The sequence below is a fragment of the Panthera pardus genome, unplaced genomic scaffold, assembly GCF_024362965.1.
Source record: "Panthera pardus isolate Hobbes unplaced genomic scaffold, ASM2436296v1 HiC_scaffold_2, whole genome shotgun sequence".
Classification (NCBI taxonomy): domain Eukaryota; kingdom Metazoa; phylum Chordata; class Mammalia; order Carnivora; family Felidae; genus Panthera; species Panthera pardus.
The window spans coordinates 43,124,839-43,142,557 of NW_026526765.1; the positions used below are offsets into that span (position 1 = coordinate 43,124,839).

Sequence of the window (17,719 nt, forward strand, 5' to 3'; positions counted from 1 at the left end):
CAACCCTTAGAGTTTCAGTGATTTAAACTAATTGTCATACAGAAGCAGGATGGTAAGTTACATTTCCTCAACTGTCAAACTACCCTACAGGATTTTTGTGAGAATTAAATAAAATGGGAAAAGCACTTAGCACGGTGCCTGAGACATCACTGTCCTTCAGTAAATGTTATGTATTCAATGTCAACCTGCTGGGCCCCCAGCAAGCATGGAGAAAAGAAATTGTTCTGTGACAGCAAATGAAACTTGGGGGACAATAACAAAAGCGCCAAATCCTAACCTTTTGCGTCTGGATTGGTAGTACAAATAGTCGACAGCGACTTCCATAAATAATTCCTAACAATTACACGTACATATGTTACTATTTATTTAACCACCCAAATGCATTGCGTAAAAGTCAGTGTTCTTCACACTGGAGAAACATAGGAAGGTGCCAGAAATAATCATGAGAGCTGGAAAACCATTACTACAGGATGTCAAAGGTGGGCTACTGGGTAACGTGAATAAAATCTACCACTTGCCCACCTTCTTCTGACTTTCTGTTTAAGAGTTCTGTGATGCCTACAAAATTAAACATGAGCTGTGGGGAATAATCAGGAGAGGGAGGACAGTGATGCAAAAAGGAACACAAATGTCCTTAAAACTGAAAGAACTCAAATAGAACTCGTGATATGGCAAAAGCGTTAACTGCTAGACTTAGACACTAGGATTCTCTGCTACCCATCATTCAGGAATCTAAGGACAGTGGCCAATTTCCGAAAGGGTCACTGTTCTCATGCCACACAGGCCTCGATCAATGAAATGCACACTCCTTTTTTGGACCAAGTCCTCACCGAAAAAGCCAAAGGCATATAGTTTCTACGCCGTGCTAGTTTCTTGCGATCTCGTTCAACCTTCTCTTTCTGAGCAAGCTGCTGGTAATACTCAATCAGTTTGTTCATCTGTAAGAAATCAAAGATGCAGTATTTGTTGCATAAAAAGCTAACAGGAAATATGCAAAATTAATCAACACCACTGACTGGACACATAACGAATGAAGGAGACAAATTACTACAGTAGTCAAGTTTGCCCTTCAAAGAGAATTTCTCTTTATCACATTTCTCTCAATTATTTGCAGAATTAAAATGGAAACTGTGGCAACAGGAAGAAACGGGCAATGAAAAGGCTTGGAAATTTCAAGCCCTCTTTTTATTATTCTTTTACTTCTTTACTTGTTTCCCCTCACAATTGCTCCCATTTTTTCCGCATGGCCACAGGACATCTAAGACTGTGACAGCTTGTACTGTCTTCACCACTTGTACCTTTTCATTTTTAAAACATATTTTAATCCTAAGAGCAATATATGTTGTGAAAAGTTCAAACAATATTTAACATAAAGAATAAAAACTGATACTTCTCTTTTCTCTTGTGCCCAAGTCCACCCTTCCCCTCACCAGAGGCATCCACAATTATCAGCTTAGATAGCATTCTTACACACAGACATGGGTATGATAATATTACAATCTGCCTACATTAAAACAAAAACCCCATGTATACATACGTAGCTTTCATAGGTCTGAAAACACTTTTCATATAGGAGAAATAAATTATAACTTTTTATTTGACTAGAAGTATTAGGAACTTTTCATCCAGTCAACAGATCTCATTGTTTTCAAGGCTGCATCTTATTGTGTAACACAGATATCTGTTAAGGTATTTAAGCACTTCCTATGATGCGACTTTAATGGCTTCCTGATATTCACTTTCAGTTCAGCAGCAATTACTTCTTAGAAGCACTAACGTGATCTTGTCAGCACTTAGTTTAAAAACAGTTCAAAGCTTCTCAATCTCCCTGACTTGGTCCAAGGGGTCCCACATGGTCCAACCCCACATTCTTCTGTCCATTTGTCTGATACTGTGCTGTGCTCTGGTCACACTCCCCTTCTTGTCTACAACTTGTTTTGCTTCTTCCACTTATAAGCTCTCTGTATGTGCTGTTTCTCTGCCTTGAATTCTTTCCCTTCTGTGCCTGTTTGTCCTCAGAGCTCAGCACAGTCCTCAGACATGGACTCAACTAGCTGAAATCTCCCTAATAAAGGTTCACAAGGGGCCCGGGTGGCTCAGTCAGTTGAGCATCTGACTCTTGGTTTCAGCTCAGGTCATGATCCCAGGGTCGTGGGATCAAGCCCTGCATCAGGCTCTGCACTAAGCATGGAGCCTGTTTTAGATTCTCTCTCTCTCTCTCTCTCTCTCTCTCTCTCTCTCTCTCTCTCTCTCTCCCTCCCTCTGCCCCTGTCCCCCGCTCTCTAAGACAAATAAAGATGAAAACAATTTCTTTAAATGTTCACAAGGCACAATTTCTTTCTCCTTCACATCACATATCACCCTTTCTCCTTTATCTGGGGATAATTTGATCAAGTTTTATTTCCCCATTGGACTTCAGCTCTATAAAGAAAGGGACCATGTATCCCTACTGTTCAGCATGGCCCCTGGGACATAAGTGCTCAATAAATGTCTGGTCAATGAATATACATATCTTTGTGCATAAATGCAAGTATTTCCGTAGGTCACAGTTCATATATATGCTGTTGAAAGCTCAAGAAATCTGTACTAATTTACACTAACAATAGGGTATGTGAAAGGTCCAATTCCTCACACTCTCATCCATGGTATTTCTAACTTTTGCTGATATCACAGGTGAGTGATTAGAAGTCACTGCTTAATGTACAGCCTGACCGTAAGTCCTTCATTTCACTACCACGTCATCTTCTTTCTCATGTTTGAGTTTCTGCAGCAACGAATCAGCTCGGGTACCTCCCAAACAGATCAATTCACTTTAAACTGTTAAAGAATGCTCGAGTCGTGCTTCTATCAGCAACCACTGCTTCGTCCAAGGGCATCTTATATGTGTGGTGTTTCTAGGAGTTCAGACATCTATATGTCCATGGTATTTCCAAGAGCATTTGAGAACAAACAGAACCTTAACTTAGTTGGCGGATACATGACAAACAGAGACAAACGCATACTATGTCCTTATTCTGATTCACAACCTGGCCACAGAACTAAAGCTACAGCTAGGTTTTTCTATGAACTTAAGTCAGACTGGAAAACACAGCCATTGTGACTTAATGTCTTATGAGAGCACTTTCTATATGTAACAGATACCAAAAAACACATCACAGATTTCTAAGCATATGCCATATCCATAGTCCGTAACATGGAAGATCTTCAGCTTTCCCTCCATCTTTGTAGCTCATCCTCTCTCTGATGACACTTCACTCACCCGTTGCGTGTGAGGATTTTCGGGTTCCTGCCAACCACCACTAGCTGCAAGACAAAGGAACGTTAAGCATATTTTCATAATTTAATATTTACATTTTCATAAAAACCGGATCATCTGCAGGCCAAATAATGCAACTTAAACACATAAAATCACAGAATTTCTAACAGTCCTATAAATTATATAAACCAAGACACTCAAAACAAAATTTTCACTAAAAAGAATGATGGTGATAAAGATAACCGCTCCCACCACAACTAACACATGCATAGTTTCTGTGCCAGGTATTTGAAATGTATTACATACCCTTTCATACTCATAATAATCCTCTGAGATGGGCATTCTTATTATCAGTCTCATTTTACCAATGAGGAAACTGAGGCTCAAAGTCACATAGATAGTAAGTGGTGAAGATAGGATTCAAACTCAAGTAGTCTGATTCTTAAGACCCTGCTCTTACCTGTAATGCTGTGCAATTTGTATGTTCTATGACCTTGATTTAGAGAAGAATTTCTTTCATAAGAAATACACCGCACAAATCATAATGGAAAAGATTATTCCAGAAAGTTAAAAGTAAAACCATAATGAATATAGCTGACCCCTGAACAACATGGGTTTGAACTGCATGGGTCTACTTATAAGTGGATTTTTTTCAATAAGTACAATACAGTAATGTAAATGTATTTTTTTCTCTAGCTTATTTTATTATAAGAATATATATGTATACAATACATATAACATGCAAAATATGTGTTAATCAACTATTTATGTTATCAGTAAGACTTCCAGTCAACAGTAAGCTATTAGTAGTTGTTTTGCTGGAGTCAAAAGTTATAGCAGATTTTCGACTGCATGGTGGGGGGCGGGGGGGGGGGCGGTCAACATCTCTAACCTCTGCACTGTTCAAGAGTCAACTGTGACTGTGTATCTCAATAAAGCTAACCAAAAAAAGCTGAAAAGCAAACCATAATGAGATACCACTTTATAACCATCAGTTTGGAAAAATCTGGAAGAAGTCCAACAATACTAGACCTGCCAACAATCTGGAGCAATGGGTAGTCTACCCTTGTTACTGGTGGGACCAAAGTTGGGAAGCCATTTTGGAGCGCTAAAGATATACACAACTTAAGCAATTTTACTTTCAGTTATGTAGAGAAAACTTTACTCTTGTGACTCAGGAAATATGTACAAGAATGTTTCTAACAGTACTGTTGTCCAAATCCAAAAAATGAAAACAGCCTAAGTGTCCATCAGAAGAGACTGAGTGGGTAAACTGTGGTAAGTCATGCATAAATCAACTACATACCACGAACATAATGCTGACAGAGAAAAGTTGTAGCAGAATGCATGCAGTGTTTTTCCATTTGTTTCCAATTGAAAAGCATTTGGCAGTGGCTACATACATATATGGAGAAATATAAAGACAGGCATGGGCACTGATAAACTCTAAATTCAGGACTGGGATGATTGCTTCTCTTTAGGAGGCAGAGGAAGGGGGATGCGGTATGGAAAGGCCTACACAAGGGCTTAAACTGTTTTGGTTCTGTTTAATTTCTGCAGCTGGAAGATAAATACAGGAATGTGTATTATTTGTATAACTAAAAATAACCTTTTTCCAAAACAAAAAGGACACTTGTTGAAGGTGACACCATACCTTCTTGCAAGAAACTGCAACAATTAACATCCTTTAGTACAATATTTGTATTTTAAAGGCTGCCTTACTTGAGACAAACATGAAAAACAATTATGTGAAAGCAATGTTTTAGTTGTAATATTTTGAAAACTCTGGATGTTTTTACCTAATTGCTTCCTTAGAACTGGTAATTTATTCTGAAGAGCAATTTGGGAAACATAACAATCTCATTTCTCTGCACTTTACAGACACAATGGCTTACTTACAAATAAACAAATAGTTCTAAAGTGGTTTCAGAGCTTCTCACACGCCAATGACATCATGAAAGAAAAAATTGTCTGTACTCTTTAAGAGCTCCTAGTATTCAATTATCATTGTCAAGATACCCTAGAGAAGATAGATTTCTGAAGTAAACACAGGTTTTGAGTTCTGAAATATAAATTTTCCAACCCTAATGGCTCATAATCTAAAAAGCATAAAACATCCTCTACAGAGTAACACTGAGAAATCTATTTGGACTTCTGGGCGTTGTTTCTATAATTTGATAACAAGACACAAAATACAAATGTAGAAAAATACACTTCAACTCACTGGGGCAAATGTACTATGCCACTGTGGGTTGTTTTTCATAATTAACTTAAATTTGTAAGCAAATTCAAACAACTTACTTGCCACACTGACATTAAAACACACACAAACAGGGGCGCCTAGGTGGCTCAGTTGGTTAAGCATCTGACTTCGGCTCAGGTCATGATCTCATGGTTCGTGAGATTAAGCCCCACATTGGGCTCTGTGCTGACAGTGCAGAACCTGCTTGGGATTGATTCTCTCTCTGTCTCTCTCTCTGCCCCTCCCAGACTCATACTCTTTCTCTCTCAAAATAAATAAATGAACTTAAAAAAAATAAAAAAAATAAAAAAAACCCATGCAAATATTTACTAATGATCTAAAAAGATGCTATAGGAAGGATCTTTCTAACACAAATCACATTTCAGGAAATATCTATCCACCAATGAACATTCTTAAGGAACTAAAGATACACTTGTTAACTTTTGCTTTTGAGGAGTATTTTATCAACCTCATGTACAAAGTCAGAAAACAACCAAGAGCTCAAGCATTCTAAACGAAAAGAGCAAACACCACAGAATCAAATCTTAAATTTTTAAGAACAGAGTTGAATCTAAAGAAACTTCATCCATATTTACTTCTAAAGTGTGTGAAAATCTGTAAGTTTTTAGTGCCCAGGTGCCTCAGTCGGTTAAGCATCCAACTCTTGACTCTGGGTCAGGTCCCACGATCTCACAGTCGTGAGACAAAGCCCTGCTTAGAGCCTGCTTAAGATTCTCTCTCCTTCACCCTCTGTGCCCCACTTCCCCCCCACACGCACACACACGTGCTCTCTCACACACAAAAAGTTTTTAAAGCCCATCTTCACTTTTGTTATGTCAACTGACATAATGAGTTTGTTATGGGCTTCCTCATAGACTAGTAAGCTGAAATTTTAATGAAAATCCCCAAATACAAATTTTTAACAAGTCTAAATCAAGTTTCAGAATTGAAATTTCATTCAATTTCAGAAATAAGACAATGAGGAGTTAGCAATACTACTGTTTTTATAAAAACTAAATAGCAACTCAAGATTTTGAACTGACTGTACACAGTTTCTACTTTCTGGTGTTAACCATGGAGTATAGATGAAACGTAAAAATAAAGGAAGTTTCCTTTACTGAAGATAAGTGCAATCTCTGCTCTGAAATACTCAAATGATAGAGAGGTAATTAGGGCCTTAGGTCTTTAGGTCCAAACCAACACAGTTTTTCTGTTTCACTGACAAACATTTTACATATGCACATTTGAGGATGTGTTTGAATGCTCCGGGATATTTGGATATGGAATTGTTGGGGAGAAGAATAAAAGCAATTTAATTTTAATAAATGGTGAAGGTGGAGCCCCTGGGTGGCTCAGTCAGTTAAGTGTCTGACTTTGGCTCAGGTCATGATCTCATGGTTTGTGGGTTCCAGCCCTGAGTCAGGCTCTGTGTTGACAGCTCAGAGCCTGGAGCCTGCTTCAGATTCTGTGCCTCCCTCTCTCTCTGCCCCTTCCTCTTCTCCATTCACACTCAGTCCCTCTCTCTCAAAGATAAACAAACATTAACAAAAAATCTTTAAGTTAAAATAAATGGTGAAGGAGATTTAAGAATACACTATCATGATGAGCACTGAATAATATATAGAAATGTTGAATCACTGTATTATATACCCGAAACTAATGTAATACTGTATGTTAACTGTACTGGAGTTAAATAAATAAATAAAATATCATTTATTTTGTTAAAATAAAAATAAATATAAATAGAGGTGCCTGGCTGGCTCAGTTGGAGGAACATGTGACTCTTTATCTCGGGGTTGTGAGTTCAAGCCTCATGTTGGGTATACATTTTTTTAATAAAAATACATTTTAAATAAATACATTTTTTTAATAAAAATAAAAAGAAATAAATTTAATAAATGTTATCAAACTGCTCTCCAAGGCAGTAGTACATGAAATGACTATTCTCCCATATTCTTGCCAACCCTTGATATTAACAGATTTAAAAAGTTTGTCAAATCAATGAAGTTTTCATTTGCATTTCCCTGATTACTGATAAAGTTAAACATACCTTTGTGCATATTTATTGACTTAAAAAATTTACCTCACCAAGTTGCGTGTGAAAACAAAAATCCAATCACCTGAACAACGAAAACTAAATGAAAAATTCAGACATTCAAAACAAAGTCTTTGTTCCCAAGAAACTCCTAATAGTGTTAAAAACACCCGAAAAACTCACATATACAGAATATTAATAGTACAAGGCATTTCATGATATTCAAAGAAAGAGCAGAAATAAAAAGAAAGGCCTAAAATATTTCAAGGGTAAGGAAACACGAGGGATGGGACTTGTGAAAACAGAGAATCATTTTAACCCTACTGTGGGTCCTTCCATGCACACACTTTGGTTATTCATCATTTTTATTTCCACTCCTGAGAGCTGTTATTCTTATCCTTAGCCCAATGTTTCTTTGGGGTCTCTTCCTTGATTTACAAGGGTTCTTTATTTTTATTTATTTACCTTTAGTCTGTTATATATGATCCAAATATTTTTCTTAGTCTTGTTACTTTTATCTTTTAGATCTGTTCATGATGTCTTTCATCATCAGGAGTGTTTCTTTTTTATGAAGAGCATTAATATTTTGATTCTAAGAAAGTGTCAGATTTATCAATACTGTTTTACTAACTCTAAGAAAACTAAATAGTTTACCCAGTTTTAGATGAAACATCATAGCCCACAAATGTGAGAATTTGGGAGCATGAAAGATTTAGCTCGGAATTTAGCTCCTACCTTCCACAGGTAACAGAAATAATAATCTGTGGGCGATTACAGCACTGCCAATTTCACAAAATCTCATGCTGAAGTCCACCTGACTCACCCACAGATTTGTCTGCCATGCCCACATCTCTAGATGTCCAGCGACAAAATCCACAGGCCAGGTAATAGGCTTTCTTCATGGTGGTCTTGGCTGGGTCATCTGGAAGCTGTGTGGAGATGCTCGTTGCCCGAGTGGAGAGAGTGTGCATACAGCCGGGACAGTCAAAGCAGTTGGCACACCTATAACACAACAAATACAACTGTCCATTCATTTGACAAACATTTATCAAGCACCTGCTATGTGCCACACATTGTTCTAGGTGTTAGGAATTCAAGAGAGAACTATAAGGAAGGAGTGACCCTCAAACAGTAAGAAATAAAAAAAAGTATTAAAACCTTGTTTAAAAATTTTAAAAATAGGGGCACCTGGGTGGCTCAGTCGGATAAGGGTCCAACTTTAGCTCAGGTCATGATCTCGTGGTTCACGAGTTCGAACCCCACATCAGGCTCTGTGCCGACAGCTCTGAGCCTGGAGCCTGCTTCAGATTCTGTGTCTCCCTCACTCTCTGCCCCTCCCCTGGCTCATGCTCTCTCTCTCTTTCTCATAAACAAATAAAAAACATTAAAAATTAAAAAAAAAATTTAGTATATTTTTATAATAATAATGTTCATTATTTTTTGTAAAAAATGCAATCAGCACCAAAGTCCCTGAAGAATTAGAGCCTAACCCAATCCTACTCCACAGAGGGAATCACTGTTAAACAGTCTGGGGTTAACTGTTTCAGACTCTTTTTAGGCTTGTACAGATCACGAAGATTTCCGATGAAGACAAATGTCACAGCTCATGCCTTGAGAGAGGAAGAGCAGTTGCACAATGGAAACCTGGGAGGCAACAATACAATAAGCGGTGAAACTGGGTTTGGAAAATAACTGCTTGTGTGCTGTGCCAGAACCGACCCAGCAACCAAACAGTGCCATCAAACTGCAGTAGTTCAGAAGCAGTGCATTTTCAGGGCTTTCTGCTCTCTCCTTAGGCACTACTCTTCCTAGTGCTCAGCCAATGTTTCCCCTCCAGGGGCCCCTGGGCCTTGCTGCTTTTAATTTTCACGATCTGAGATTATTAAGATTTCACTTCCACTCCTGGACTTGTTCTGAAGCTCTGCTCCATAACTCTAATTATGCGGTATTTTGCCATGTGGATAACATCCTCATATAAGGATAATAATAGTACCTGCCCACTGTTTACTGCTTACTGATATTTTGAGGATTAAATAAAAATTAATGTGTGGACAGCATACAAAAAACAGTGTCTGGATCATCAGGAGCTATTTCTTGGGTTCAGGAAGGATAAGTAATAGCGGTTCGCATCCATGGAGGTATACATGCTAAGCTAAAAACCAAATGGCACCCAGTAGCAACAAACATACCTACTACCCAGATCTTGGTTTTTAATACCAGTTTTCTAATAAAAGGAACCAGGACTCTTTAGAGAAAGAGACTTTAAACTCTTTAGACTAATTAGAGAAATGGCTAATTCAGGACTGAGGCAGAGTCCTGGGATGAGCCTGGATTATCTTGCAACACCAGAAAGTCAGAAAATGCTCAAACAAATGAACAACCTCCCAAACTCCCCGCCCATGCAATGGTGGGGGTGGTAAAAGGGTTATAGGAGTCTACAGAAAGAGCTCCAATGGCCAAAGCTGGAGGGAGGGAGGGAGGGAGGGAAGGAAGGAGGGAGGGAGGGAGGGAGGGAGGGAGGGAGGGAAGGAAGGAAGGAAGGAAGGAGTGAGTATTGGATTATATCCTAAGGTATATGAAATCAATATTCATGCTTTAAGTAAATGATTAGATAAATAAATAGGGGAAGAGAGAAAAATCTTCCATGCAAAAGAATTCCAAATAATTGGTGTAGATAACCCTCACAGAGGGGAAGCATAACTCCCTACGATTTGAGTGTTGACTGTAATAGTGGCTTTTCTTCCAAAGAGTGCAGTATAAAAAAGGAGAAAAAGAGTAACTCTACATCAGAGAAACCTGAAAAATACTAGCTCAAGCCAGGTGATCAAGGTTAACATCAACAGTAATAAGTCCTATTGATGGTATGTACCCCTGATGTGATGTAACAAAAGATGCACTTTACCTCTGTTGTCTTCCTCCCTAAAACACATTTCCCCCGCTGACGAGAAAAACATCAAATTCCGTTTGAAGCACATTCTCCAAAATATCTTACCTGTACTCCTCAAAACCTTTAAGGTCATCAAAACCAAGAAAAGTTTAAGAAAGTGTCACAGCAAGAGGAGCCTAAGGAGACATCACTATTAAATATAATGTGGGTATCCTAAATAGAATCCTGGAACATAAAAAGGAGATTAGGGAAAAACTGAGGCAACCTGAATAAAATATAGCATTTATTTAATAATAAAGTACCAATGCTGTTCATTAATTTGAAGGAAATATACCATACTAATGCAAGACGTTAACAATAGGGGAGTCTGTGTATGAAGTAATAGAATTCTCTGTACCATCTTCACAATACTTCTTAAGTCTAAAACTGTCCTAAAATAAAAAATTAATTTAAAAAATCAAAGGACATTTCATCTTTAGCAAAGGTGATGCTAAAAAATGAAAATCAGCTAGTTAAAAATGAGAGTTAATTCCGTGTGTTTTATTCAAAAAATAGTTGAGGAAAACAGAAAAAAAATGGATCCCAGTCTTACCTATTCTTTTTTAGTTTGGCTTCAGCCGATGGCATATTTTCTAAGCAACTGGGACAATAATGGGAGTCCACCTAGAAAGAAACAAGAAATAAAAAATCAGAGAAAAAGGCACTCGGTCTAGCTTGTATATATGTCTACGCCAAATAGTGAATTCTAAAATATACTGCAGTGGCAAGTGAGAAACCACTGATCTGCCAAAGAATCTAGACTGTTTTCAGCTTAGGGTTTATTCTTCAACCAAGTTTTTTCTTATCCTCTGGATTTCCTAAAACCCTTCCATTTTTCCTTTCTGCTCTTTCCTGTTCCCTTTCATCAGGGTATCATGTATGAGATGTGTTAAAAGTTGTCTTTGTAAAAGAAGAACTCTATGATAATCTAAGGAACAGATTAATGAAATAAAATAACCCAATTTGTGAAGCTGTGATCAAATATCCTTCCATCCTGCTTAGCTTTAATGGACTGTAATAACTTGACCACACTTAAATTGTTAAGGAAGACTTAAAAGTTTTCTCCTTACTGAAGTATTACACATTTGCAGAAGTATAGATTAACATTTACAAAATCAGCTAGAGCCAACTATGGAAATATTTAAATGGCAAATTAAACTACTAAGCTAGCAAGATAGTCTTATTGTGTTTAACTCAAAAACACAGTAGAAAATTAAATTCATTGTATTTTTTAAGGTCTGAATAATTATTTTCTTTTTTTTTTTTTTTTTTTTTTAAATTTTTTTTTCAACGTTTTTTATTTATTTTTGGAACAGAGAGAGACAGAGCATGAACGGGGGAGGGTCAGAGAGAGAGGGAGACACAGAATCGGAAACAGGCTCCAGGCTCCGAGCCATCAGCCCAGAGCCTGACGCGGGGCTCGAACTCACGGACCGCGAGATCGTGACCTGGCTGAAGTCGGACGCTTAACCGACTGCGCCACCCAGGCGCCCCAATAATTATTTTCTTTAATGTAGGTAGATCCTGTTTGACAATTCTAGTAACCCTAATCACCTTCAGATGTAAACACAGATTTATTTGAATATCAGCATGATGATAGAAATTGGCTTCTTCTTTCATCATCTGCTATACACAGGACTACCTTTGAAAAAATAAAGGTGCAGCTCAAATAATCTCCAGGAACATACAGTATTGCTAACTAATATTTACACGTATTCATCATAAAAGGCCAACTATAATTTGTTACTTCCTGTGGCTCTTTTCAAATTATGCCCGTCCCTTCATATGCAGATCCAATCCCAGGTTCTCACCAAGAACTTTCTGGGTTCCTCCACCCCTCACTAGCCTCATCCTTCTCCAAACCCCAAACGCCCAGGTACACACCAGTCTGTCTGTAAAAGTTGTGGTCACAGACAGACTCTCTAACAGATCCTTAGAAATCATGGAGACTGATCTCTCTAATGACCACCAAATGGGACTCTAATCCAATAAATTCTGGAGGTGAAGCTGGAATAGGAAACATCTAAAAGACAAAGGACCCGCTAAAGAGATATACACAGATAAAATACTAACGGAGAAAGAAAACACATGGATTTTTCTCTCATATTATTTAACTGCTTTCTCTGACAATTCTTAATACTATGAAAAATACACCCAACAAGATAATTATTATTAATAATAATGTGTAAAATGGCTTACAGTATAGGACACGTTTTCATATGCACTTTTAACAGTCCAGGGATCTTCAATGAAGTTCTCTGAATTGGGTTTCAAATCCTGATTTGAAAGGCTGCAGTTTCAAATCCTGATCCTCCCTGCCACCCCCAAATTTTTGGCTGTGTGATGTAGGGCAAACATTGTGCCTGTTGCTCTAACTACAAAATAGTTTTTTAAAAAGGTATTCATTCTATTGGCCTTAGGTAAACCACAGCATACAGAAAGCACTGACTAAACAGTAACTGTTACCAGTAGCTTTTCCTTAACCAGATCATGAATCACTCAACAGCAGGATTTCTGTCTTACTTGTCTTTTAATTTCCGAAGCTTACTAAACGAATAACAAGATGTGCCAAATGGTGCAGAAGTTTGGGAATTTTATTTGATAATTTAAAAAAATGGGGTAGGTCTTTTACGTTCTGAGCAATCCCACTTCCAACCCCACTTGTGCCTGCGAAGGCCAGCACCATTCCCTCTGGAGAAGCGCCATGAATAGAACCCTTTGAGCTTCTTACACGACAGACCTTATTCTAAGCGCTTTTCACTCAATTTGCCCCAACCCAACCTCTTCCTTGCTGCAGGCCTAGGCATGAGCCAGAACACAGCCCGGGCAGACAGAGGAAGGCCCAGTTTCTGGCCAAAGTAGGGGCAGAACTTCCAGGATGGGAGGAGCATGAATGAGAATGCCTGCGGGCTCCACCCGGTATCAATCAGGAAAGACTGTATCTTGCCCCTCAAGTAGCCTGAATAAGCACCTTTACACCTTCCTCCCAACCCACCCAATTACCAACCCACTCCCAGGAGACGGCCAGGGTCCCCAAAGTCAAGTCTATCCAATCAAAGGGTGCTCTAGAACCAAAAGATCAGCTCAGCCCCACCCTAGGCCGCTCCTTCTTTCCAAATGACAAATTATAAGCAAATTAAATCGCAAGCAAATTTGAGCGACAGAAGACACAGCCAATCACCAAGCTAGGAAATAACTACCCGCCAGTCGCGGTGACTAGGACGAACCCTTCTCCCCTCCCCCAACACACACACTTCATGGGACGACTGCGTTACCTCGTGAGACACACATTCCAGCGACCGCAGCTCGCTACAATAGCGGCAGAAATAAAGCTGCGAGAGCGGGGCCCGAACCTTCTTTTCTCCCTGGACTAGGTACAGAACCCGCTCCGATTGCAGCAGGGACGCCATCTTGGAGGGGGAGGAGCCAACGACGCTCTCGCCGCGTCACGTGACCCAAGAGCCTGCGTTTTCCACGCCGCTTTTCCTACGTCTTTCGTAGGAGACTGCGTAAGGTTTCCGATCTAGAGGGGGCCCGGCGCTCGGCGAAAGTTAAAGTGCGCGTGCGCAGCTGGGAATCCCCGTTTCTCCCCCAGCGTTTCAGTGGGCGTTTGCTGCCCGGACGGAAGTCTGACTTTTCGGTCATTAGGTACGTAATCACAGGTCAAATCCACACTGGCCCGGTGCTCTCCTTTTCCTTGTTTCTCCAGAAGGAAAGGATGCTCTTTTGTTTAATTTACAACCGCCTCTCCTGCCCTCACCTTCCAGACCTACTTCCAGAAGGTAGATGGAAGATCTCAGGGACAGAGTGCCTTCGGAACCGGAAGGTTAAGAGTCACACCACACTTGCCACTGACCTGTAGGAAATCTTCATAGACATTATCTCGTTGGAAATTTCCTAGACTGTGAACTCCTCCACACAGAAACCATTTCTCATTCATTTCCAGGTTTCGAATACTTAGGACTAACTCTACATTGTGAGCGTTCTACAAGTATTACTAGTGAAGGAATTAAATCAATGAATGAACATTATTGCTAGGTGTCGGCTACATTTTTTTTTCTAATACATAAACTAAGGCTTATTTTATGTAAAATGACCTATTTTATGTAAAATGTAGCAGAGACTGGAACCCAGAGACTGGAACCCAGGTTACCTGCCACCAGTTGCGTGCTTTTCCCGTTGCGCTGTTGTATTATTTGTCTGACATTAGAGTTGGTGATTGAGAAGAAATGGAACTGAGTATTAATATTAGCTAACATCTATTGAACACTTATTGAGTACAAGACGCTATGAAAAGATTACGTACATTGTCTCGTTTAATTTTCCCCCAAATTCCAAAAGCCAGGTACCATCATTTGTGTTGGGAATGATGGGAAACTGAGGCTCAGAAAATTGAAACCACTTGTCTAAGATTTGAAAAATAGCAGCGGAACTATGTTCTGTCTGACTCCAGAGCTTGCCTGCGTCACTCCTATGCATACTGCCTCCAGCATATTTTCTTTCTTTTTTTCCAGCTTTACTGATGTATAATTGACAATTTAAAATGGTATATAGTTAAGGTGTACACCTTGGTGATTTGATATACATTGTGAAATAATGAACTCAAACAATCTAACATATCCATCACCTCATATAATTACCATTTTCTTTTCTTTTTTTCTGATGAGAACACTTAAGATCAACCCTTTTGGCAAATTTCAAGGATATAATATACAGTATTAGCTATGGTCACATTGTTATACATTAGGTGTCCAGAAGTTAATTCGCCTTGCATAACTGCAACTTTGTACCCCTTGGCCAACATTTCTTCATTTCCCCCTTTCCCCAGCCATTGGCAACAACCATTCTCTCTGCTTCTATGAGTCTGACTTTGAGAATCCATACATAAGTGAGATCATGCAATATTTGTCTTCCTGGGTCTGGCTTATTTCACATAGCGTAATGTCCTCCAGGTTCATCTGTGTTGCTACAAATGGCAGGATACCTATATTTATATTATATTTATATTACAGTTATTATATTGTATTGTGCATATATTTATATATCACATTTTCTTTATTCATCTGTTGGCATTTATGTTGTTTCCATATCTTGGCTATTGTGAATAATGCTGAAATGATCATGGGAATGCAGCTATCTCTTTAAGATTCTGATTTCATTTCTTTTGACTATATGCCCGGAAGTGGGATTGCTGGATCATAAGATAGATCTATTGTTAATTTGTGAAGAACCTCCATACTGCTTTGCATAGTGGCTGTACCAGTTTACATTCCCACACAATGTGTGACAGTTCCCTTTTCTGCACATCCTGACAACCCTGGTTATCTTGTATCTGATAACAGCCATTCTAACAAGTGTGAGGTGATATGTCATTGTGGTTTTGATTTGCATTTCTCTGATAATGAGTGATGTTTAGCACCTTTTCATATATCTGGTTGTCATTTGTATGTTTTCTAGATATATCTGACTTATCTATAGACACATAGACATGTCTATTCAGGTCCTTTGCAGATTTTTAAATTGGAGTATTTATTTATTTTGCTATGTAGTTTGCATATTAACCCCTTATCAACTATATGATTTGCAAGTATTTTCTTCCATTCTGTAGGTTGCCTTTTCATTCTGTTGATTGTTTCCTTTGCTATGTAGAAGGTTTTTAGTTTGATGGAATCCCTTTTGTCTATTTTTGCTCTTGTTGCCTGTGCTTTTGGGGTCATATCCAAGAAATCATTGTCCAGACCAATATCAAGAAGGTTTTCCCCTATGTTTACTTCCGATAGTTTTATGTCTTCAGGTTTTCTGTTTAGGTCTCCTATCTATTTTGAGTTTATTTTTTATATGATTTCATTCTTTTGCATGTGGATATCCAATTTTCCCAACACCATTTATTGTGTCCTTGGCACCCTCGTCAAAGATTGGTTAACTGTTGATGTGTGAATTCATTTTTGGGCTCTCTATTCTGTCCCATTGGTCTATATGTTTGTGTTTATGCCTGTTTTGATTACTGTACCTTGTAACATATTTTAAATCAAGATCTGTGATGCCTCTTCCTTTGTTCTCTTTGCTCAAAAAGGAGTCTTTTGTGGTTCCATATGAATTTTAGGGTTGTTTTTTCTATTTCTGTAAAGAATGAATTTGGGATTTTGATAAGAATGGCGTTGAATCAGTAGATCACTTTGAATGGTATGGACATTACAACAATATTAATTCTCTTCTAATACATGAACACAGGATGTCTTTCCATTTATTAGTATTTTCTTTAATTTCTTTCATCAATGTATAATTTTCAGTGTACAAATCTTTCATCTCTTTGGTTAAGTTTAAGTATTTTATTTATTTTTTTGCAATTGTGAGATTGTCTTTTTAATTTCCTTGTCAGATAGCTCATTATTAGTGTATAGAAACACTATTGATTTTTATATGTTGACTTTGTATCCATCAACTTTGCTGAATTTATTAGTTCCAACAGCTTTTTTTTGAGTCTTCAGAGTTTTCTACATATATGATGATGTTATCTACAAGCATAGATAATTTTACTTCTTCCCTTCTAATTTAGATGCCTTTTGTTTATTTTTCTTGTCTAATTACTCCAGCTAGGACTTCAAGTACTATGTGGGATAGAAGTTATAAAAGTGAGCATCCTTGCCTTGTACCAGATCTAAGAAGGAAAGCTTTTAAGTTTTTCCATTATTTGTGGACTTTTCATATATGGCCTTTATTATGTTGAGGTAAGTTCCTTCTATACTCATTTTGCTGACAGTTTTAATAATGAATGGATCTGAACTTTGTCAAATACCTTTTCTGTGTCTATTTATGATCGTGTGGTTTCTTTCATTTTTTTAATTGTGTTGTATCGCATTGATTGATTTGTATACATTGAACCATCCTTGCATCCCAGGGATAGATCCCAATTGGTCATGGTGTGTATGATCCTTTCATTTTTTTTATTTAAAAAAAAAAAATTTTTTTTAACGTTTTTTATTTATTTTTGAGACAGAGAGAGACAGAGCATGAACGGGGGAGGAGCAGAGAGAGAGAGGGAGACACAGAATTGGAAGCAGGCTCCAGGCTCTGAGCCATCAGCCCAGAGCCTGACGTGAGTTAACTCACGGACCGCGAGATCGTGACCTGAGCCGAAGTCAGCCGCTTAACTGACTGAGCCACCCAGGCGCCCCTGTATGATCCTTTTAATGTGTTATTGAATTTAGTTTGTTTGAAGATTTTTATATCTATATTCATCAGAGATATTGGCCTGTAGTT

At 38.3% G+C, this 17,719-nt stretch overlaps 1 protein-coding gene across 2 annotated transcripts in view; it reads right to left on the reverse strand.

Annotated features, from left to right (window-relative positions):
• The window catches only part of DCTN4 (dynactin subunit 4), a 31,844-nt gene extending 17,944 nt beyond the window's left edge, over nucleotides 1-13,900 (reverse strand). For both annotated transcript variants that reach the window (XM_019464437.2, XM_019464436.2), the window contains exons 1-5: nucleotides 13,735-13,900; nucleotides 11,013-11,083; nucleotides 8,357-8,535; nucleotides 3,260-3,303; nucleotides 831-938 (exon numbers count right to left, since the gene is read on the reverse strand). In XM_019464437.2, the coding sequence (XP_019319982.1) occupies nucleotides 831-938; nucleotides 3,260-3,303; nucleotides 8,357-8,535; nucleotides 11,013-11,083; nucleotides 13,735-13,869 (537 nt within the window). In that variant the 5' untranslated portion in view covers nucleotides 13,870-13,900. The remainder of the gene's footprint in view (nucleotides 1-830; nucleotides 939-3,259; nucleotides 3,304-8,356; nucleotides 8,536-11,012; nucleotides 11,084-13,734) is intronic.
• Nucleotides 13,901-17,719: the final 3,819 nt, after the last annotated feature.